This window comes from Cricetulus griseus, chromosome 4 (genome assembly GCF_003668045.3).
Source record: "Cricetulus griseus strain 17A/GY chromosome 4, alternate assembly CriGri-PICRH-1.0, whole genome shotgun sequence".
Classification (NCBI taxonomy): domain Eukaryota; kingdom Metazoa; phylum Chordata; class Mammalia; order Rodentia; family Cricetidae; genus Cricetulus; species Cricetulus griseus.
Window position 1 is genome coordinate 211085405 of NC_048597.1, and position 24567 is coordinate 211109971.

The window sequence follows — 24567 nt, forward strand, 5'->3', positions numbered from 1 at the left end:
TGTTTGTGCGTGCACACTTGTGAGCAGTTATTAGTAGCAAATGTAGGAGAGTATTGGATTGGAAATCCACAAGTTGGAGTGTTAATTCCATCACTTCCTTCTACTCTGTATGGGTAGGCATGTGTGGTGGCTAACTTGATGGTTAGCTTGACACACCTGGAAAGAGGGAACCTCAATTGAAGAATTGCTCCCATCAGGTAGACCTCTGCACATATTTGTGGGGCATTTTCTTGATTAATGATTGATGTGGGAGGGCCCAGCTCACTCTGGGCAATGCCATCTCTGGGCATTTGGTCTGGGCTATATATGAAAGCTGTCTGAGCCAGGCGGTGGTGCTTGTCTTTAATCCTAGCATTCAAAAGGCAGGGTCAGGTGACTCTGAGTTTGAGGCCAGCATGGTTTACAGAGTGAGTTCCAGGATGGCCAGGGCAGCATAGAGCAACTCTGTCTTGAAATAAAACAAACAAACAAACAAACAAAGCTATCTGAGCAAGATCTAGTGAGTGAGCCAGTATGTGTAGGCGAGTTTCTGTTTCTCCATGGGTTCTGCTTCACTTCCTGCCTGGACTTCCCTCATTAATTGATGGTGACCTGGAGGTTATAAGCTAAAATAAAACTCTTCTTCCCTAGGTTGCTTTGATGTTTTACCACAGCAACACAAAAGCAAACCAGAGTAGCATGTAACCAATGTTCTAAGTATTCCTCTCTGCGTGTGTAAGACGGATGCTCTTAGCACAGGTGCTATGATGTATTTGAATATGCTGCATGAGCCTCAGAACAATTTATTTAGTCACTGGTGGGGATTTCTTTATCTGTATTTAAAACAAGCATCCAAACATTTCAGGCTGCCTGGTTTCTGATTGGGCTTTACCAAGGAGGGTAGACTGGCACATCTGTTTGGTTATGAGAAAGGACTTCGAATAAGCTGCAGGAAACAGAGGAGGAACCTACAGATCATCCCAGAAGAGCCAGATAACTGCAGCCCTTGAGCCCCTTTCCTCATTTTCAACTGCAAGAGGAAAGAAATACTATACATGGCCTGAGACAATAGGCTACTTAAGCATAACCCACTGGAGTGGCTGCTACTTGCCACTGCTTTAACAGACCAAGCCTCAGGTTACTGAATCGTTTAGATATTTGGTTGGTTGCCTTCAGTAGCAATATTCACTTGCATGTGCAACATGACCTTCTTTTAGGAGCATGTGGTGTATTATTGGTGAATAAACCAGATGAGGAGCCTGTTCTGTGGAACTAACTTTTGACAGAGAGCTATGTGATTTACCTTTAAAAAATTCATAAAGCTTTGGAATTGAATTCTTGAGATAGCTCTCTGCTGCCGTTTGCTGGCAGGGAGAAGAGAAGCTTGTGAAGTTCCCTGTGTTTTGTGGTAACAGCTTAGATGAATGGTGAGACTCAGCCACTCCAGCCTCTGAGGTGTGCTCCTGTTAGGAGTGGCTGTGAAAGAAGTTGGCCAGTGGTATCAAGAGGCACTAGGTTCATGTCTCTATCTCTGACTGTGTCAGTGGTACAGTGTGAACTGCTCAAATCACTTTCTTTTAGGTCAGGGAACAATGTAGGCACCCACCCACCAGTTCCCAAATAGTGGACGCAGAGACTCAATATGAATTATAAATGCTCAGCCGATAGCTCAGGCTTATTACTAACTAGCTCTTACAACTTACTCCATTTCTATTAATCTATACTCTGCATGTGGCATTACCTCTCTTTCACCTTGCACCCCGTTTCCTCTCTGTGTCTCTCTGACGACTCCTTTGACTCTGCCCTTCCTAGTGTCCTTAATCTGGTTTTTCCACCTAACCTTTTCCTGTCCAGCTATTGGCCAGTCAGCTTCTTTTTAAACCAATCACAGCATAATTTACATAGTGTACGGAAGGATTATTCTATAACAGAACAATACCAAATTATTGTCTAACTTACCAAATGCTGGGGATTCTGGCTCTGTAACAGGGAGGTTATGTTTTATGTTTTAGTGCTGGAGCATGTGGCTTATGCTCTGTTGCTGTCCTTGAAAAGCATTTAGGAAGTACCTTTCACTCTCTTGGCTATTGTACAAATCAACTTAATCATATTTTTTAGGGAAATTCTCGTATGCCTTTTTCTTTGACCTATATTTTTATTGGGAGTGAAGATTTCTTTGTTTTGTTTTTGTTTTTTAATTTAAAGTCTTAGCCATTTGCTACTACAGTATTTGCTGATGGGGGAAGGTGACAATATCTATTTGAAATCAAATGACCTTACTCTTCCTCCTCCAAGTCTGCATAACTTCTTCTGGAGCACTATCAGAGACAAACCAGAACACGGCTTTTGTGATGGATGGCTTTGAGTTTCTGTGATCAGGTATCACAGAATTACCTGGATTTTGTGGAGACAGACCTTAGTCTAAAGGAGGTAGCCTGAAATAAAAGGGTGCAAAGTGAGGGTATAGTGTCCTCCCCCCTCCCTTTTTTAAGCACCCATCCTTGCCTTGTATCCTCTGATTGCAACTATATATACACTGTTAGCATATTTCTGCCAAGATACTTAGGGTTGAAAGAGAAATAAATGAAGCAAATACTGAGTGTGGTGGAGTACTACATTAAAATTCTCAGTTTGCATGATTTGTGCTTGAATAGCCACAAGGCTTGAAGACTGTACTTTTTTAATTGTGAAAAAAGAAACTCCTTTCCTGCCATCAAATGTTGGCAGTTCTCTGCTGTGAGCCACCATGTGTATGCCTGGAACTAAACTCAGAACCTCTGGAAGAACAGCCAGTGTGTTTAACCACTGAGCCATCTTTCCAGCCCTGGCAATCTCTGCTGTATGTAGTTAAATTTTAGTTCTCAAAAATTTTTTGAGTGTATTTTGGGTATAACTAGATTTTGATGAACAAATTTATTTATGTTCCTTTTTTGTTGTTTTTTATTTTGTTTTTTTTTAAAGACTTATTTATTTATTTTATGTATATGAGTATATTAATGCCAGAGAAGGGCATCAGATTCTACTATAGATGATTGTGAGCCACAATGTGGTTGCTGGGAATTGAACTCAGGACCTCTGGGAGAGCAACCAGTGCTCTTAATCTTTGAGCCATGTCTCCAGTCCCTTGCTTTTGTTTTTCAACAGACAATTTTTTTTGTGTAGCCTTGACTGTCCTGGAACTAGCTCTAGTTCAGGGTGGCCTTGAACTCACAGAGATCTGCCTGCCTCTACCTCCAGAGTGCTACGATTGAATTATGTGCCACCACCATCCAACCCAGCAAACTTAACTTATTTTCAGTTTATTAGTTTACATAACTTAGAAACATTTGAAGTAAGAGCTCTTTATTTTTATTTTCTGTCAATAAGTATATTTAGTGGTTTAAAGTACATTGATTACTTTTCTCCAATTAGACCTTAACAATTGTCTTAGCTTCATGAACTTTTTTTATGTAGGGATGTTGGAATTATGTAGGATATTATGATATGTAGGAATTATGGATGATATCGTAGAATACTTATGTTTTGGCTGACATCTGGAAACTACTGGTGATGTCATAAAATTGTAGAATTTTTCAGTGAAGGAGGGGATTAATATCATCTGGTCTACCTCTTTTGTCTTATAGTTGAGAAAGTTGACTTCTAGAAGATGGCTCAGGAATTGAGTGCCAAAGGCCACTCAACTACTTAGTCTCAGAGCCAGGAAAGGAAGTCTGCACCATGAATGCTGCTTTAGTTCTGTCTCCACAATGTTACTTCTGTTTTCTTATTTTAACTGATTCCTGGCATTTTTTAAAAAATAACTTTTCCTTAAAGTCCATTTTTGATGTAGTTGATTTTAATCAACAGCCAGCTATTCATGCGTCTGTCTGATGTTGAATGCTGCAAGCACACTGTGTAGGGGAGATTGCCTGCCATGTGAGCAGCTCTGAGAAACGCATCTGTCAAGTGCCGTGAAGGTAGCTACACTCTTTATAAAGGGAGATTCTTCATTGATGTGCCACTTGCCAACAGAACCACAACATTGGGGAACCGTAGTTACCCATCAGAATCACTGGAAAAGATTTAATTGGTGGATTATTAGACTTTGTACTAAGTTGGGCAGGTCACCCTGGAATTGAATTTGGGTTTTAGCACAGTATAATGAAAAACATATTTTTCTTGATAGGGTCCTATGAGTTTTGCAGGAATAACTTAAGTTTCTCAGCATCAGATATGGGTTCTTTAAAAATGAAATTATGAACAAATGATATCCTTTCTTATGAGAAAGCAACATCCCTACTTTACTGGAATTGGCAGCAAGAAGCTTAAGTCTGGTTAATGTAGTTGAGCAGCTGAAGTGTTTATCCTAAGTCAGAGTGGCAGTTTCTGTACATTCTGATGACAAAATTTGACCTAGTCAGTTCATGGCTGATGACATTTGCTTTGCTTCCTCCACAGAGCCATTTCTACCCTCTGCCTATTCTGCTTTCCCTGTTTTGTTCCCTCCTTTCTTGGCCCTCCCCCTTTTTATGGTAGAGTTTCAGCCTGTGAATCTCTTCTGAGTCTTCATAGTGCTGCCTTTTTTTCAAAAATCTGTCAGTCTATCTAGTCATCTATCATCTATCTGTCTGTCTATCTGCCTATCTTGTGTGTGCGTATGTGTGCAGGAATTGTTTCTCTCTACTGTATGGTTTCTGGAGATCAAACTCAGGTCATCATTAATAGTAGGTACCTCTACCGGCTGAATATCTCCACTGACCCTGTTCTATATATTTATGTAAGTGGATTTACACACAATGTGGTGTTTTATCTGGCTACTTTCATGTAGCATACTGTTGTGGAGGTTCACATGTATCTTTTCATTCTGTTTTTATACCACAATTTACTCTTCATCTGCTCATGGACTTTTGAGTTGTTTACACATTTTGGCTGTTATGAATAATGGTGCTGAGAACATGCAAGCACCCAATTGGATACATGTTTAAGTTAGATATGTACTTAGAATAGAATCATGAATCATCTGGTAACACTGTTTAACTTTTTGAGGCACTGCTAGAGTATTTTCAGTGGCTGACTGTTTTACATTCCTACCCAGACTGTAGGGGTTCTGTTTCTCTACATCTTTGCCAACTCTTGCTATTTTCTGCCTTTTTGGTTTGGTTATTCTAAGGAGCAAGAAGTACCTCGTTTATGTTCTGACTTCTGTTTCCCTAGTATGGAACAATGTGGAGCATCTTTTCATGTGGTCATTTGTGTGTCTTCTCTGGAGAAATGGGTCCCTTGTCCACTTTCAGATTGCACTGGTGTTCTGCTCTGTTGGTTTAAATGGCTGCTCTTATGCTAGAAACATACTGTCATTATCTTGTTAACATTTTGAGATTATAATCACAATAATAGTAATCAAAATTTCAGAATTTCATAGCTTTATTTCTAGGCTCAATTCTGTTCTGTTGGTTAAAATGGCTGCCTTTATGCTATAACTGTACTATTATTACTATTTTTAAAACCTTCTGACATTGTAAGTACATTATTTCTGTCTTCCCTTTCCTCCCCCTCAGCCTTCCCATATATCCCTCCTTCCTTCCTTTCAAATTCACGGTCTCGTGTGTGTGTGTGTGTGTGTGTGTGTGTGTATGTATGTATGTATGTATGTATGTATGTATGTGTGTCCGTCCCCGTCCGTTTCTAAATATGTAAATACAACCTGCTCAGTATGTATAATACTACTTTTACGTATGTTTTAAAATGTTTTAAAGGCTGACCATTTGGTACTGAATAACCAGTTGGTGTGCTTGTCCCTGGGGAAGACTATTTCTTTGGCCGTTAGCATTCCTTAGTTACTTATGGGGTTTTTGTTTGTTTGTATTTATTTACTTATTGTTATGATAACTCTTCCCGCCAGCCTGGGCCTATTGCTGCATCAGCCCCAAATGAACACACAAGACTTATATTAATTATAATGCTGTTGGCCATTGGCTAGGGCTTTTTATTTGCTAGCTCTGTCTTAATTGTTAACCCATTTCTATTAATCTAAGTATTTCCACATGGTCTTATCTTGCTGGAGAAAGACCTGTTATTCCTCTCGAGTCCTACCTGGAGACTGACTCTGCCTACATTTCCCAGAATCCTCCTCATCTCCTAGTTCCACCTATCTTGCTGCTCTATTGGCCAACAGTGTTTTATTTATCAACCAATAAGATAAACATACACAGAAGACCATTCACCTTCAGTTTATTTATTTATTTATTTATTTGGTAGAGTGGAGGCCTCATGATGAGCTTTCTTTTGTCCACTTTTAAGTGTCTAGTGTTGTCCTTGTTCAGCTCATGGTTAAGCAGTCATGTTGGTGAGACTTTATGGGTGTAGCTTCTCACATTCTCACAGCAAACTTCTGTTCCTCTGGTCCTTACAATCTTTCCTTCTCTTCCACAATGATCCCTGAGCCTTAGTTGCAGGAGTTGTGTTCTGTCTGTCTGTCTGTCTGTCTGTCTGTCTGTCTGTCTGTATCTTTTGGGACTGGGCTTCATAACTCTGCATTTTGATTGATTGGTTGTGGTTTTCTGTAATGGTCTCTTTCTGTTTTAAAACAGAGAAGTTTCCTTGATGAGGGGTGAGGACTTATCGGTGGCTATAGGGCAAATACTTAGAATATGATTAGTGATTATACTGGTTTTGTAAAGTGGCAGTTGTAGGTTTTCCTCCAAGATGCATGACATCACTAGCCCTGAGTAGCTGGCTAGGTTTCCAGTACCAGGAATAATTTCCCTCTTGTTGAACAGGTCTTAGAGAGTGTTGATTACCACCAAGGTATGTGTGCCACTACTGTACTGTTTGAATCTAAGTAGCTTTGTAATGAGTTTTGAAACTGTGAAAGTGAATCTTCTATATATGTGCTTTTAAAAGATTGTTTTGACTATTTGGAGCAACTGTGCAATTCCATATCCATTTGAGGATCTACTTTTCTCTTTCTGTATAACAGGCAGGTGGAATTTTGACAAGAGATTGCACTGACTATACATTTGAGTTATATTGCCATCTGACTAACCCTGTTGTCTTCCAAACTGTAAACATGGGATGTTTTTCTGCTTATTTAGTTCTTTCAGTGTTTTGTATTTTTTAACTTAATCTTTCATTTCTTTGGTTGCATTGCTTCCTAAGTATTTTATCTTTTGGGATTCTACCATCAATGGAATTGCTTTCTTAATTTTCTTTTGGACTCGTATTCTGAGGAACCAGCTCTTATCGTGTGTTCTATCTTTCCTTTCACTATTTTGCCCCAAGATGGTGATGTGGAATCCTCTTCTCTTTTGTTGTATGATTTTTACTTCGAATGACCTTATGCCCATTAGTATTGGGTCAAAAGCCGTCTACAAAGTGATCCCCAAAGACTATATTGACTAAATCCAATTTTCTTTATTTACTTTCCTTTACACCCCCCCACCCCCATCAAAACCTATTCTGATTTCCCTTCAGCTGTTCCTCTTTGGATCATGATGGTTCTCATTTCCAGGTCTCTTTTCTAAAGGCACATGTTGGAGTAACTGACCTTTAGACTCATACTCTTTCCTGTTCTGAGTCAGCCCTGAGCCGCCCCCCATCCCCCACCACCTTTCCTTGTTCCTGGTCTTATAGCATTTGTGTACTTGGCTTGCTACAGAACTGGCTCACTGATGCATTATGGAATGTGTTATTTTCCTGTCTGCCTCAGCACCACTCCTCAATGTCCATTTGAGCTGCTTGATGCATGCCCCACTGTTCTCCATAGTTATATCTGCCAGTGCCTATCCCGAGCTCATTCTACATTTAATTACTGTGGTTCAGTTGAAGCATTGATAATTGGTAACAGGTGGAAAGATTGTATTATCTTCACTTGCCTTCTTTTTCCTTTGAGTATATGATGGGAAAGGACAGGAAAGGGAGATTAAACCCAGAAAAACGAAGTATGATATTCCCTATGATTTTAATATTTGTCAAAAAATCAATATAAAATTGTTTAAAATAGTTTTTATTTTCCTAATTTTATTTTCTGGATGTCAAGGCTAAACATAGTCTTTATTGACCATGTGGAAAATATATGTGCATAAAGAAGGAAAATAACATTCATTATGAACTTTTGGTCAGTAATCTTTCTAGCCTGTTTTCTGCACTCTTGTTTTTTTTATGTGGGTGAGCACTTATAAAGGTGAAGAATGCAGGCAGATGTACTTCCTAACTACACAAAAGTGTGCTCTGCCTCTGCCTTCTGCTCACCCACCGCTGACCAAACTGTGGCCTGTACATTTTCTGGTTTAAGAAGCTGATTGTGCATTTTCTTATAGCTAACTTTAAAAATTAATAAAAAATTGCTACTTTACAGCTATTGGGAAGGGATGTGGCACAGTGTGGAGGTCAGGGGACAGCTCTCAGGGGTTTTGTCTTCCCCTGTGAGATCTGGACACTGAATTTAGCTGACTAGGCTTGTTCAGCAAGTACTTTTACCCACTAGGCCATCTTGTCAGCCCAGTGTTTTGTTTTTGTTTTGTTTGCCAACACTGTCTTACCTAGTCCAGACTAACTAAAAACTCAGTAAGTAGCTGAGATGCTTTGAACACCTGCTGCCTCCACACCCCAGTTGCTGGAATTACTAGTGTGTCACCAGCCTGGCTGCTGATAACTTCATATATAACTGTCTTGTGGGTGATTTGAGAGATGGTTTCAATAGTGTGCCATCTTGATGTGTGCCTTAATTATAGATCTGAGTGTCTTCTATTCTCTGTATCACACCCCAGTTGTACTTAACACTGGGATCTCTATATTTATATGTTTAGAAATGCTTTATGTTAAAAATATTTATTTTGATTATATAAGATTATTTGTGTATAATATATATATTATACACATATATACAATGTATGTATGTATGTATGTATGTATGTATGTATGTATGTATGTATGTTCCATGTGGGTGCAGTACCTATGGAAACCAGAAGAGAGCATCAGATCACCTTGGACAGTAGTTATAGACAGTCATAAGCTGTCATATGGTGCTGGGAATCAAACCTGGGTCCTCTGCAAGAGCAGCCAGTGCTTTCAACCACTGAGCCCTCTCTCCAGTCTCAGAAACACTTTACATTTTGATTTAGAGTAATGAATATTGACGTTTATTGGGGCTGGAGAGATGGCTCAGAGGTTACTGGCTATTCTTCAAGAGGACCCAGGTTCAATTCCTAGCACCCACATGGCATTTCACAATTGTCTGTAACTCTAGTTCCAGGGTATCTGGCACCCTCGCATAGACATACATGCAGGTAAAATACCCAATCCATATTTTTTTTAAAAAAAAAGATTGATGTTTTTATCATAAGGATCTCATCTCCTCAGTATAAAAGAGTCTCTATTCCCTGTTTAAAAGGAAATTTTATGCTCTCTCAGTATGATTTAGAGTTACTTACTGGGGTAAGAATATTCGATCAGCTGTTTTTGAGGTCTTTGAGAATATACTTTCTTTGCATAGGATGAGAATTTGTTTGGAAATGGACTTTCTTAATGACCTCTTCTTTCCCAGGAAAACTCTAGTTTTGTTCCAGCATTCTTGGGTTTTCCATGCTAGTCTCCACAGTGAATAGGGCCAGTCTGAAGCTTTCCTTCATGGCAGTGTCTGTCATTGCTGTAGGTGGAGATTCTTCCTAAACTTTCAGTCTTCTGTTTTGGTACTTTACCAGATTTTGCTTTTTGATGTATTGGAATATTTTAAGGGAAGGTGGAGGAAGGGTTTTAGTTGGCAATGATTTGTCATTATTAGTGTTAATTTTAATATACCAAAGATGATGTCTTCACAGTAATTTTTTTAATTGAAAAAAGTTGGGAATGGGGTACGGGAACAGCCATTTTCCTTGCTTTTATAAACCTTATGACTTTTTACAAGAAAATGTTATTTTTTATTGCTATGAGGCGACACCATGACCAAAACAACTTAGAAAAGAAAGCATTTAATGGGGGGCTTGCTTTCAGGTCCAGAGGGTGAGTCCATGATCATCATTTCAGGGAGCATGACAGCCAGCGAGTATGGTGTTGGAGCAGTCGCTGAGAACTTACATCTGAGCCACACCCACAAGGCCCACAGAGAGCTGTCTGGAATGGTATAAGCTTTTGATGTTTGCCTCCAGTGACACACCTCCTATGGCAAGGCCACACCTCCCAATCCTTACAGTTCCACCAACTGTGGACCAGGCATTCAAATATGAGCATAGGGGCCATTCTCTTTCAAACCACCACAGAAAGTTATTGGATTTTGGTTTTAGTGAGTTGCTAAAGGCTATATGCATATTTCTGTAAGTGTTTTTGTAAACTTTCTTGGGTGAGGTCTGAGTATATTGTCCTGGCTGTACTGGCATGGAACTCACTATGTAGGATCTACCTGCCTCTGCCTTCTAAATGCTAGGGTTAAAGGCATACACCACCATGCCCAGCCTTCAAAGAAAACTTAAGGAGAAAGAAAAGAATAAAGAGTACATAAAAATCACTTGCAATCCACTATTTATAATCAACTATTTAGTATATTCTGATACTCACTTTCTTTAAAAAAGTGGAACATATATAGCATGCATATTCATATATCATTCATATATATATATATATATATATATTTAACTTTAATTTCTTAGACAGTTATTGAACACTTTTAGGTGCCAGGCATTTTTGAAAATTTGCTGAATATAGTTTGTATCCTGCCTGTTTTCCTTAATGGTTAAAATCTGGACAAAACTCAGTTCATTTCAGTTTTTTTTTTTTTTTTTAGTTTAGGCCTCCCTCCCTCCCTCCCTCCCTCCCTCCCTCCCTCCTCCCTCCCTCCCTCCCTCTTTCCCTCCTTCCCTCCCTTCTCAGAGTTACTTTATGTTGCCGGAACCAAAACCCTGATGGAAGCAAGTTGAGGAAGGGAAGGCTGACATTGGCTTTGCATTGCAGAGGGTTCAGTCTGCAGTCTGTTATGACAGGGAAGGCATGTGATTTGTTTACAAGCAACAGACAGGAAGCAGAACATGCAGACTGGAAGCTAGTGGCCAGTACCTCCAGAGGCCTGCACTTAGGGATGCACTTCTGACAGGCAGCGTGTGCTCCCGGAAGGCTCCCTCCACAGCTTTCAAAATAGAAGCATAAGCTGGGACCTAGCATTTAAAGCATGAATTTGTGGCGACAGATCAGACTCAGTCCATAACAGGTGTCTAGTGTGTTGCATGGATGAACGGGGATGGATTGGATTGAAAGGCCATAATCCTTGGGGTACCACCTCAGATGGTCTTCTACAGAGATAGAAATGTTTAGAGTCATTGTTTTCTTACAGATGTGACTGTGGTTTATTAATCACTGCTGTCTTGATAGGATTTTATATTATTTGTAAGTTTATAGTCACAAATTGCTGCCACACCCTACCCATCATTCAGTGTTATATTTAAAGACCACAAGCATTTCTGTCATAATATCAAATCCACTGCTAAGAAAACTTTCAAGACTGCTTATTCACTAAAAATAGTGGGATTGTGGTGAAAAGAAAGCTCAAGGCAGACCACTCAAGACCTCTGCTATTTCAGACCAGAGAACACTAACAAAAGCATAATTGGTACCTTATGAGGTAAGGTGGGTCGCCCAGTCAAACCACTTATTGTGGCTAAGGCTGCCTGAGAGTAGAGTAAAGCTATTAAAGTGTGAGAGGGTGGAAAGTGCAGGCCTTGTGGTTGTGAGCCGTGGAGCTGCCCTAACTAAGCGTGGCTCAGGGGAAGTGCAGCTTGCGCTGCCAGGAACCATTCATGCACGCACAGGCCAGTCTGTGCTCCTCTGGGGAGGGAGCCCTTGTGCACACATTCACCTTTAATATTCCTGAAATGGAGCTGAAAGGGCCCTGGCCTGGTGGGAGCTGAGTTGGTTTGAGGTCATTGCCACCCAAATCCATAATTCTCTTCCCGTCCCGCCCTTGTTGTGTTGTCAGGATCGGAGTTGCTTATTTCACCTGGGAAAGTATTTGGTGCTGAAATTTGGAAACCGATTAGTTATGACTAATCTTTTTCCTAAAATTATTTGCTGGTGTTATTCTATTTTATGATTCACATTTTTTTTGAGATTAAAAAGAGGTAAAAATCTTTGAGTGTTGTCTTTCACTCCTCTGAAAATTTTGATAAACTAATATAAAATGAAATGCATGAGCTTTATATGTTCAGTAGATTGATCTTTGAGAAATGCAGAGGATGTAGCTCAGTGGTAGAGTACTTGCCTAGCCTGTGGAAAGCCCTGAGCCTAACCTCTAACAGCAACACCAAACACCAAAGAACACACACACACACATACACACACACACACACACACACACACACACACACACACACACACAACACGCACACACCCACGCACCTTTTGGGACTGGAGAGGTGGCTTAGTTGTTAAGAGCACTTACAATTCTTGAGGAAACCAACAACTATCTATAACTCTAGCTCCAGGGGACCCAGCACCCTCTTTTTGATTCTGTAAGCACCTGCACTCACATGTACACAGACTCCCTACCTCCTCCCAAGTTAAAAATAAAATGTAATTTTTATACAACTTTGTGACCTAGACTCAAGTCAAAACTGAACATTGCCATTATCACAGGAAGTTCCCTGTAATCCTCGTCTCCTATCAGTTCTCTCCAGATGACTATGGTTCAGAGTCTTACCACTATGAATTAGTGTTGTATGTTCTAGATGTTTTATCTAACTAGACTAGACTTTTCGGTCTGAGAAGTCCATCCTTGTTACAAAGTCTGTTTTTTGTTGTAGAGTAGTATTCCATTGTTGAATGTTAACAATTGGTATCAAGTTCAAACATTTGCATTGTTTCCACTTCTGCTAATTAGGAATAAAAGTCCTATGAACATCTGTGCACAGTGTTTTGTGGATACAGGGTTTTCATTTCCTTTGCATAATTACCTCAGTTGAAATCGATGGTTATGGAGTAGGTGTGTGTTTAATTTATAAGCAACTGTTAGCTTTTCAAAGCAGTTGAGCAGTTTTTCATTGCTTGCCAGCCAGCCAGAATCAATTGTAGTTATTCTCTTGGGTGCTAATGGTTTTCATTGTACTTTTAGCCTTTGTTTTTCTGAAGATTAATGATGCGTTTTAGCACCTCTTCACATCTCCATGGCTCTGTGTGTATCTTACTATGAAATGCACCAATATCCCTTCTACTCATAGAGTGTGGTTGAGAGCAAAATTTATGCAGGTCTTGAGAAGAAGCCTAGGCCTCTTCAGGCCCATTCCTTGTGGTTTCTTTGCGCAGCCATATCTAAAACACAGAATGTCTTGGAAGAAGGCGAACCAGCATTTAAAGGGGCAGCAGATCTTTTCCCATGAGTGGAGTTTTCTCCTAAAGTACTTGTCTAGCACTAACCCAAAACTACTAGTTTTTCATGGTGTTCTACACTTGTAATGTCTATAATGCCTTGTCATAGGCAAGGACCCCCTAGTATGAAGTTGAATAGGAGTAGGGATACCCTTACCTTGTTAATGATTTTAAGGATTTACCATTGAGCATGCTGGCTGTATGGCTTTATAGCCGCTCTTTACCAGACTGAGAAAATATTAGTTGACTGCTGTTATCAGTATCGGCTTTCAATCTGAGATGCTACACACACCTTTATTATCTTTTTCCTTTTATACTAATGTGAATTCTGGCTTTTTAGAAGTTACTTGGCTTGATGGGCTTCCCCTTCCACATACTGTTACATTAAATCTGCTGATATTTTGTGGAGAATGTTTGAAGCTGTGTGAAAAATAATGGTCTGTAATTTTCTATTCTGTAACATTTTAATTCTTGGCTTTGTGATGGCCTTGTGAGTAAGAAAATGCTCTCTTCTCCTATTTTCTGATATTTATTATATTTATTTAAGATGGTGTTTATCTTCTGTAATGTTTTGAATTCACTGGTGACTGGAGCTTTCCCCTTGGGTAGGTTCTTGATCATTTGGGTTTTATTTTTTTTTGTAACTGATTTTATGAAGGATTTTCTATTTGATCTGAGTTGTTGAATTTATTGTCATAACTTTTTTTTTTTTTTTTTTTTTGAGACAGTGTTTCTCTGTGGCTTTGGAGGCTGGCTGTCCTGGAACTAGCTGTTGTAGACCAGGCTGGCCTCGAACTCACAGAGATCCACCTGCCTTTGCCTCCCTAGTGCTGGGATTAAAGGCATGCGCCACAACGCCTGGTTTGTCGTAATGTTTTTAATAGTCTTTTTACATTTTTAACATCTGTAAGATTTGTAATGATATTCCTATTTCTAATATTGTTAGTAGCATTTTGTATTTTTTAAAACCTTTTAATAGCTATAATTATCTTCAAAGAGTCATTTTTGTTATTTGATCAAAGAGGGCAGGCTGCATGATATTTTTGTTGTCAAGAATTTTTTTAAGTGTGTATGGACTTAGCTTATGGTTAATCTCCTTGTCTTGTTTCATAATTGTTCAAGTTATGGGTTCTGGGGGGGCTGTTAGTCTGTGGCTATCGATTGTTTGTCTTCTCTCTTGGCTTTTGCTTTCTATATATAAAGCTTTGCTTGTTACATTACAGTATTTTTTGTAGCTTTTGTGCATCAAGAATCCTAGTTGTAAGTTTACTAACTAATCAGTGAGTTTTATTTCACCTTGAGTTTTAATTGTTTACAGTCACTTCTGCCTTATTTGTTTGTTTCTTTTTCTTTACTTGGCATATATTTCTGAACTTTGTTTTAGTCTTGTTTGTATAAATCTACCTAGAATAGCATATCTCAGGCTTGAGTGAATTTTTGTAAACATTTTATTATTTTTATGTGTATAGATGTTTTGTCTGCTTACATGTCTGTGCACCACATGTGTGCAGTGCCCATGGAGGTCAGAAGAAGGCATTAGATCCCTGGGAATGAAGTAATGAACTGTTGTGAGTTGCTATGTGGATGCTGGGAATCGAACCCAGGTTCTTTGAGAGAGCAATCTTAACTTCGAAGCCATCTCTCTAGTCCCTTAAATGAATTTAAACCACATATTAGTGTGATTATTGGTGTTTTCTTTGAATTAACCTTCCTTTTCCATTCAACCCATCTTCCTGCCTTCTTTCTATCTTTCTCCAACATTACCAGCCCCCACCTGTTTTCTTTAGCATTTCCATCCTGTCAGCAGGGAGTCTTCTGCACAGGCTTCCAGCTTTCACTTGTACCTGGCATCCCATGCAGGATGCATAAAATAGTTAAAGGTATTATCAGATCCCAATCAGAAACGAAGAAGCAGCGTTGACGGGTGAGCTGTTGGTGGCAGAGTTGTTGCTCTTTCTCTGTGTGATTAGGAGGTCTGAGGTATCCAGTTTGACCTCTTTCATACCATCCTTGGGGTTCAGACCTGCAGTGCATGCTCAGTAAATGTGCAATTTCAATTTCAGTTTGTCCTACCTGAGACTAGGGACATCTGGACTAAACTTTAGCGGTAAGTTAGTTTAAAGGATGCTACTCTGCCATTATTCTTAAAGTTCTTTGGTTCTTTACCTGTCTCTAACACTTGCTAATACCTCCCTCCCTGTTTTCAACAACACCCAGGGCTCAAATTCATTGCCTTGGTAGTACCAGTAATTAGCTTTGTTTCCCCTCTCCTCCCCTCTCCTCCCCTCCCTTCCCCTCCCCTCCCTTCTTGTATTTTTTCACAGGCAGTTGATTTTCTGCTGAAGGTAGTGGTTAAAACTTTTCTTCAGGGGCAAGACAGATGGTGGTTAAGAGCACAGCGGTGATGGCTCAAAAGCTTTTGTGACTCCAGGGCAGGCAGCATTAGAGAAGCAGGAATGTTTCCTCTTTGGTGCTCCTCCAGGAGGCACCCACCATATCCAGAAGACAGAGTGGCTGCAGGTGGTCCTGGCATGGCTGTCTCAGAAGGACAGCTACTTTCTGGGCGCCAGTTTCTCTTTTTGTGGGCCATGATGCTGCAGTGTCCTGCTTCACGAGGCAGCTCACATATCAGCTGTCTGTAGCACATGCTTGTAGCAGTGTTTTCTCTCTGCACCGTACTAGCATTTGTGATACTCTGAAGGCATTCAAATGGTTAACTATTTCCCCCTTTTTTTTTTTCCTAGGTCTTGATGCAGAACTTTACTATGTGAGAAATGACCTTATTAGTCACTATGCTCTGTCCTTTAACCTGCTAGTGCCCAGTGAGACGAACTTCCTGCACTTCACTTGGCATGCAAAGTCCAAGGTAAGAGAGCTGGCAGACAGCATGACAAGGTCACCCAGTCTCCATAGGCAAGGGCTATCCCTGAGGATGGGCCTTCCTCTCCAGGGAAGCGTCAGGGTGGTACACCGCGGAACACTGGGTCTTTTCAGGTTTTATGTCTTACAGATAGAGTCTTGAGCTTGTCTGCTAAAACTCCAGGGTTAGGTGGCCACCGGCTGGGTGGCCATCATCACATAGGACTGGGTCCTTTCAGGCCTTGCCAGCTCAGGAAGAGGAGGGTTGGATCTGATGATGACCTACTGTGCTGGTTGGAGGATGGGTGTGGGTGTGTGGGGAGAAGCATTACTGAGCTGGGTCTTTCAGGCATTCTTGATGACTTGGATGTAGTTTTTATGTTCACAGTGAAATCAAGCCTCCCGAATGTACTGCACTGAGCCCCCAGTAACCTTAGAGGCTGAATGTGGGGACTTAGCAACTTCTTCCCTGCTTTATTCATTGGTGATTTCTTCCATCTCTGACTGCCTAGGTTCCACCAGCCCAAAATTTCCCAGATTTGCCAAATGAAGCTGTTCCATCTGCTCCTCATTCCCTGCCCCCATTTGCCCTTGAACTGTTTGAAAGTGCGCTGAAAGCATCGAGTTCCTCACTCCTGAATACCTTAGTCTGCAGGACACTGGTGTTATTTATATAATCAAAGTACAGTTATCAGAATCAGGAAGTTTAATGTTCTAACTCACAGCACTCATAGTTCATCAGTTATCCTCAGTGTCTTTCTGACTAATGTCTTACTAGTTGATATTGCTTTAGTTTGTGTGAATCTGAAGTTTGCCCTGTCCATGTGTTTTAGCTGCTGAAGTTATTGGTAGTGAGGAACATGTCATGGTGGAAGCTAGCTTGGAGGGGTCTTCTATGAATATATGTGCTTGCAGGGTAAACACTAGAGGGGCCTGGTATAACTCTAATTATTCCATTATCTTGTAGACTTCCTTCCTTCCTTCCTTCCTTCCTTCCTTCCTTCCTTCCTTCCTCCCTTCCTTCCTTCCTTCCTTCCTTTCGACAGGTTTTCACCCTATAACTCTTGCTGTTCTGGAACTGCCCAAAGGTATAGTTTAAAAACATGCTCCAGTCAGATGTGGTGGTGCACACCTTTAATTCCAGCACTTGGGAGGAAGAGGCAGGTACATCTCTGTGAGTTCGAGGCCGACCTGGTCTACAGAGTGAGTTCCAGGACAGCCAGGGCCATTACACAGAGAAACCCTATCTTGGGGGAGGAAAAAGTGTATGTGCTTGTAGTGTGCAAAGTGCACTTAAATACTTCATGCTTTTGTGTAGTGCAGAGTTCTGAGCAGTGTGTCCTGGTAAAGGTTCTCTGTTCCTTGTGTTGGTTTGTGTGTTTTCCTCCTTCAAATAACTATCATTTTCTTGTATAGTTGTGTTTTGGTTTATTGATCATTTCCTGCAAGAGGAAATTGTGACCCAGGTAGTGAAGGACTTGCTCAAATGATTATGGAGGCAGAAGAAACAGGAACTAGAAGTGGCCTGAAATGAGCAAGAGTTAGGTATGGTGATGGGGTCTCTTGATCATTTGGCTCTGAGATGCAGTCATAAACTTTCAGAAGGAAGGCTGTCACTCTCAAATTTCCTACACTCTATCAGAAACTCAGTTTGGGCTTTTTAAGATCTTGCCAGAAAATGAAATATTTGTTTCTGAGGATCTCCAGGCTCCCTGGTATATCACTTAAGCAGCACAGATATTTTAACATCAGTTTTCCCCCATCAAAGCTTTTGCTGGTAGTGTTCTCTAGTGTTTACTTGACTGGTTTTGCCAAAGATTTTAGTTCCCTCAGAGGCTGGAGCTGTGTGTGTCTTTTTCTTAACATCTCTGTCACACGTGCCATAGTGAGTGGTTAAGAATGTGTTAATTGTATTTTAAGATGGGAGTAGAGCTCTGGTATTGATTCTCTCACAAAAGTAGACTACTAGGCGGTCTTAGCAGATAATTAGTTTCTTGTATGTTCCAGAAAATTCCCCAGTGTTCAAGAAAAAACATGCAACTGTGTCTGTTAAGTGTCAGTAGATACGCTAGATAGCCAAAAGGCAGAAACACACTAAGATGAGGCAGAAGACTCCCACCACCCACTCTCCTTGGTCGAAGTCCAGGAGAGTCTGCAGGGAGCTTGTCAGAGCTCCAGCAGCAGCCTCTGGAGGCCAGCCTGCTGTGTCCCAGTGGAGTGAAGTAGCTGTGAGAAAGACAGTGCTGGCAATTTCAGAGGAATTAAAAGGCTGTGGGACTGTAGGCAAGCATATCCACTTTAGCTCTGTGTTCCAGAAGGAGACGCTTTCCTCATCAGCTGCCTGCTCACATAGCCATGTGTTCCAAGTAAAGGGAAAATACCAAACATGTTTATTTTTTAGCTTATTCAAATATTTATATTTTCTCTAGTAACTTTTCTGAAGTATTTTGGCTCATTTATTTTCTGATAAACAACTGCTGTTCAGAGTTTTTTGTTTGGTAGTCTGTGATGCAGTTTCTAAATAGCTCTGTTTCTCCAAAGGTGATTGGCAAGTGGTGTTCCTTACAGATCAGTGCATGCAAAAGTAGAGAAAATTGGATTTCAATAATTGGCAGTCTTCTCTGACTCCAAAAACTACATTTAAAAATTAGGTATCCTAAGGACCCCAGTGGGAGGAGAGAGCTGCCTCCGATGCTTCCCATGTTCCCGGCCTGTCAAGAGAAGTCATAGGCAAAGGGCAGGCTTCCATGCTTCTTATTGTGGTTCCTCTAAGCTGCAGTTGATTTTGTTAGTCCTCTCCTCAGCCTCTTTGTCACCCCTACTTGTGTCCTGTCCTGCCCTGCCCTGCCCTGCCCCTCACTTTACCTGTCTCCACTTACAGCATCATTTCTTTTTCCTTTCTCCTTTTCCCTGTGGCTACACTGAGATAACCCTGCTACTACTCTTGTCCCTTGTCCTCAGCTCTACCATTAGAGTTCTTTGACTCCTTGGCTGTTTTCAGCCTTTGCTTTCCTAGGGGTTTTGGTTTGTGGGCAGCTCTTCCTCTGCTTATAATAACTGAGACTAACAGTAATGAAGACTGAAAGGTTTGGGGAGGGTGTTCAGGAGGGACAGTGCAGGAGACTGCTAGGGGGTAAGGCGTTTCTAGAAAAGCTGTTAATGTCATGGACAGACAGAAAGACAACAGTATGACAGGGGCCTCAAGGAGAGTTCAGGCCCTAGCACCAGAGACTGACAGCATGGCAGGGTCTCTGGAGAGAGGTATCAGAGCCCATGTGATAGAGGTGGGGTCTCATTTTTATATCTGAGGATGGGGAGAGGCAGCAGGATGTGGTACTCACTTCCCAGGTGAGAGATCCTGGCTCCAGAGTGTCTTTTAGCTAGGAAATCACAGACAGTGTCTTTGTGCCTGCCTGTATCTGAGAGGAGACTGCTACAGATAGTGGCCTGAGCAGAGGGTGGATTCTAGCACGGCTTTCTACAGAAACTTTGTGCGTTTGGTGAAAAGGGAAGCTCAACTCTGAATCTCTTAAATTTGAGACTGTAGGGTTGGTTATAAGGTGGACATGCCTAGTAGGTAAAGGAGAGTCAGAGACAAGTTGAGATCTCATCCGTGGTGAAAGGGCTTGGAACCTAGCATATGGGAAGGAGGATTTATCCTTGACAAAGAGGCTGGAGCTTTCCTTGGGACCAGAGTGCAGAGGGTGGATGTTCTGACAGATCTGCCTGATGCTGGAAAGGACAAAATTTTTTTTCTGTGCTAGCTGAATGTGAAGAAGCGGGGAAGGCAGTGTGTGTTGCACCAGGAAAGACTGTCAGTGAGGTTGAAGATGAGCAGCCATTGAGCACAGGACTGAGGGTGGGATCCGCATCATGTGTAAACACTGTTCTCCAGGGTATCATTCCCCCAGCAAGCTGAGCCAGGGGCAGTGGGACTGCAGGGGTGGCCATCCCAGTGTGTGGAACAAGGAGTGAACCAGCTGAAGGTGTCAAAACGATGGTGTCAGTGATGCCCCTGCTGGGGCATAGGCTGTGGGAACATGACACCAAGTGGTCCTGGCTATGCTGGGAAGGAAGGAAGGAAGGAAGTAGTTTCATTGACCACTGCCTTCCCCCTCTATAAGCACAACCCTTAGCTCATAAACATGCCTCATAAATGTTGTCTGACTTATAGTAGTGAACACAAAGAACTGCTTTTGTAGGGACCAGAGGTGGGTGGTCAGAGGTAGTGCTGGGATCCTGGATGGAATGGACAGTATTTTTGTATCTGTTTTGGACATGGAGAACTTGAGTAGTATGTCAGAATGAACATTGCATTTCAAAGTTACAGGAAGATGGCAGGAGACAAAGTGAGCCAATCGTCAAAACCTCTGTAAAGTCCTGTGTGTTAGCGTGTGGATGGCATGAGCCATGCCACCGTGAGTGGAAGTGAGCTTCAGAGTAGAGGGGGTAATTTCACGTAGGACATCTAGAGAGGACCTTAGAGCCTTAAGGGGATACTGACCCCACATGTAGACCCAGGTCAGGTGTAGGAAATAGACATCAGGAAGAAGAGGAGGATGCTTGAAGGGAAAGCCATGTTTGAGGGAGAACACAGGAAGATTGCCCTGAAGATATTGAGAGTATGAGAGGCTGTCCAGAATCCCGAGGTTTGTGTGAGAATCCCTGGGGTTGGCAGGACGCTGGTCATTTCTGAGAAGTGTAGCTTGGCAATGGGAGAGGCTGCTAAGGCCTCTGGCCTATAGTTAGCAAAGGGCCCTGAGCCAATGTCACAGGTGTGTTATGTTGTCAGCACATTTGCTCCTCGTGTTAAATGAGTCTCATTTTCTAAAAACTGAAGTTTGGAAAAGTTTGCTTTTTTGTGTAGGTCACATGGCTTCATGGTTCTAGATCCACGCTAATTTCCTTCATGCATGCTCCCTGGCTTTATGGTCCTATTCAGAGATCACTTTGGCATAACGATGCAGTCATCCTCTTCAAGGGTACCTTAGGGATAGCTCTCTAGCACCCCTTGGTGGAGTCATGGTGTTGTGGTGAGCTAAATAAGAGAATGAATGCTTCCTCTCCAAGGTAACAGTAAATCACTGGCTATATCATTGTTGTCAGAAAGACTTGTAGATTTTAGGGGAAAGGTTGGTCCTGTTTTAGATACCAAATAGCCTTCAGGTTGAATTTTTATCTGATTGAAAACTTCTAGTATAATTTTAGCTTTACTATTTTTATTTACTTCACATTTATTTATTTATTTAGAGCAAAGGTCTCACTTTGTAGCCTTGGTTGGCCAGGAACTCACTATATAGACGAAGCTGGCCTCAAACTCAATGAGATCCACCTCCCTCTGCCTGCTGAATGCTGGGATTAGAGACCTGCTCTTTGGAATTTTTTGGTAGTGGGATTGTTTGTACCTGTGAATAGCTGATGTACTACTTAATGAGCTCATTAATGAAGTTCCCTTCTGTGGTCGCAGGTCCAATGTTTTTATCTCTTCATTTTACAGGTTGAATATAAGCTGGGATTCCAAGTAGACAATTTTGTGGCTATGGGCATGCCCCAGGTCAATATTTCTGCTCAAGGGGAAGTCCCACGCACTTTATCAGGTGAGCCAGCTAAGACAGACTTAGCATACTGCTTTCAGCCATCTCTCTCATATCCCTACAAGGACAGTTTACTGAGTGCCTGGCTTTGAAAAGTGCTTTAGTGAATTCTGTTGTCTTTTTTAGAACAGTCTTTGCTTAGCTCATCCTTGGCTCCTTTTCTGTGTTGCTGGCGTCTCCATCTGAGTCCCTGCCTCTGCTCTTACTGCTTTTGGTTAAAGTCCCACCTGCTACCATTGGCTTGGGTGACATCTGACCACAGGGCATCAAAGCCTTTAGTGCTTCCTGCTCCAGTCAGCTGGCTCATCTCAGACTTCTCAGCTTTTCCCTGTGCCCATTACCACCTGCCGTTGGCCATTCCCCAGCACCTTAAGAGTCCAGTCTGTGTTCAGTTCTCACACCCAGGCCTTTGCACACGCACCAGCGTTGCAGCAGTTCCAGTTTGTATTTCATTTTCACACCCAGGCCTTTGTACATGCTGGCCTCAATTTGGAACCATCTTTCCCTTATTTCCGCTTGTGAATTTCCATCTATCAATTCTGTAAGATGCAAAGTCTACACCACCCTTTTCCTGTTCTGCCTCCAGTTGTTAACTCTTCTGTGCTTCCTGCCCATACCTACATGCGTGTAACTGTTGATAAACTTGTTATAGGATCTGGTGATTCCTTGCCCAGCAGTGGGTATGCAATAGGTGCTCAGTTTGTGTCTGAATAAATGGACTGAGTGTTTTATTTCCACCACCCTCACAGCTTGTAAGCAGACCCTTTGAAAGATGTCCTGGGTCATTTTCTGTTGCTGTCATAAACCCCTCTTGGGGAGGAAGGGGTTTATTACAGCTCTCTAGAGTCCATTCTCCAGGGAAGTCAAGGCAGGAACCTGGAGGCAGGAACTAAGACAGAGACCATGGAGGAGTGTTGTTTATTGGCTTGCTCTCCATGAATTTCTTATACAACTGCCCATGGCTGGCACGTCCTACAGTGGGCTGGGCCTTCCTCCATCAATCGTTAATTAAGAAAATACCTCACAGGTGTGCAGTCTGATGGAGGCAGGTCCTTGGTTGGCGGTTCCATCTCAGGTGACCCTACTTTGTGTCAAGCTGATAAAACTAAGCAACACAGAAAGGCTCTAGGACATGGAGATTTTAAGGTGAATGGTGGTGATGATGATTTTAAAGTTTTACTCACTAATTGAATTCACTTACTCACTCATTCTTAGTGGCACATATTAATCTAGAAGATTTAAAACAGTGCTGGCTAATTTTTGTTGGTCAGCAAGGATGTTCAGAAATGCCTAAATCTCTGATTTACTCATATAAATGGTGAAATAATATCTTCTTGATTTGTAGGAAAGGAATCTTAAACTAAAAGATAAAAAAAGTTACTAAAATCTACTTTTTCATCATTAACATCACTAGAACTACTTTTAATAGCTAATCCTATTTAGAAGGGCAGTGTTATTTTAATTCATAGCTGAGAATTTGTCAGTTTCATTTATAGGTTTATTATAATTTATCCCAGTACAATGTCTTTATTTCCGAGGGGTACTTATGAGTAATTACTATTGTATAAGATAATTTTTAAATGTGACTACTAAATACACATACATATTTTCCACAGAGAGTACTTCCACACATGTTCTTACTATACATATGTTTGTCATTGGTGGTGTGCTAATGTATGTATTTGCGTATCTGTGTGTCATAGCTCTAAGTCCAACAGGAACTCTCCTGCCACCCAATTCAGTGTGGCTTTGGTTTTCCCCCATTTTGTTAGCCGAACAAAAGGATACCCCTGCTATAGGAATATGGTGATGATATGTTTTATTTTGGGCATCTCATGTCTGCCCTGCAGACCGCAATGCATATTCTACCTTCCTGACATTTACATCCTTCAAATTATATAGGAGCAATATATAATTGCATTTGGTACCGCATAGTCTTTCCTTTTATTTATCCTGTAATTTTGTTACTGTTGCTCGTGAGACTGGTAAGGTCAGCAGTGTTTTCCTTATGGTTCTGTAGCTTTAGTATATTGGAAAGCAGAACGTATAAGACAAACTAGCATGTTCAAATTCACAGGCAAAGCTTGACAGTAATTGTCCCTTCGTCTCTGTTGCTTTTCTCTTCAGCACTCTTCCTTATCTACATGGAGGAAACAGAAATGTCCAGAGCTGTGGTGATGTGGTCTCAGAGCTCTCTGGTCCACTTATTTAAATGTGTTTGTTTGCTTTATTTGAGAGCAGATTTTTAGGACACTAAAATATTTTCTCTTATTTCTTTTAACAGTGTTTCGGGTTGAACTTTCCTGTACCGGCAAAGTCGACTCTGAAGTTATGATACTAATGCAGCTCAACCTGACAGTAAATTCTTCAAAAAACTTTACAGTTTTAAATTTTAAACGAAGGAAAATGTGCTACAAAAGTAAGGAATTTATTTAACAGAGTGTGTTTTGTGTAAATAAGAGGTCTATAGAATATTGTATTGTTTGTTTACAGACTTAACTATAAACAAGTCTTTATTGTAGTTGTGAGAAAAGGGAAGCATACTAGTAGATGAAATTCTGGGGTAACCCCAGATAGTGTGTAGCCAGGATCTCTCTCGGCCACACTCAGCTCTGTGGAACTGCTTGAAAGATTCCATGAGGAGTGTGAAGTGGAGCCTGTGTGGCTGAAGGGTAAAGAAGGAAGACAAACCCCACAGAGGCCATGGAGCAGCTGTGAGCTAAGCATTTGCTCAGTGAACTTGGCTTCTGCAGGAGCTTCACTGTGTGTGTGGGGGGGTGGGAGGGTAGGCGGAATGTCTGCGGGAGTT

The 24567-nt window shown here is 41.3% G+C and overlaps 1 protein-coding gene across 4 annotated transcripts in view; it reads left to right on the top strand.

Moving 5' to 3' along the window:
* Ryk (receptor like tyrosine kinase) overlaps window positions 1-24567 on the top strand; it is an 80774-nt gene that overhangs the window by 11189 nt on the left and 45018 nt on the right. For all 4 annotated transcript variants that reach the window (XM_035443898.1, XM_027414328.2, XM_027414327.2 and 1 more), the window contains exons 2-4: window positions 16050-16171; window positions 21662-21761; window positions 24043-24177. In XM_035443898.1, coding sequence (XP_035299789.1) covers window positions 16050-16171; window positions 21662-21761; window positions 24043-24177 — 357 coding nt within the window. The remainder of the gene's footprint in view (window positions 1-16049; window positions 16172-21661; window positions 21762-24042; window positions 24178-24567) is intronic.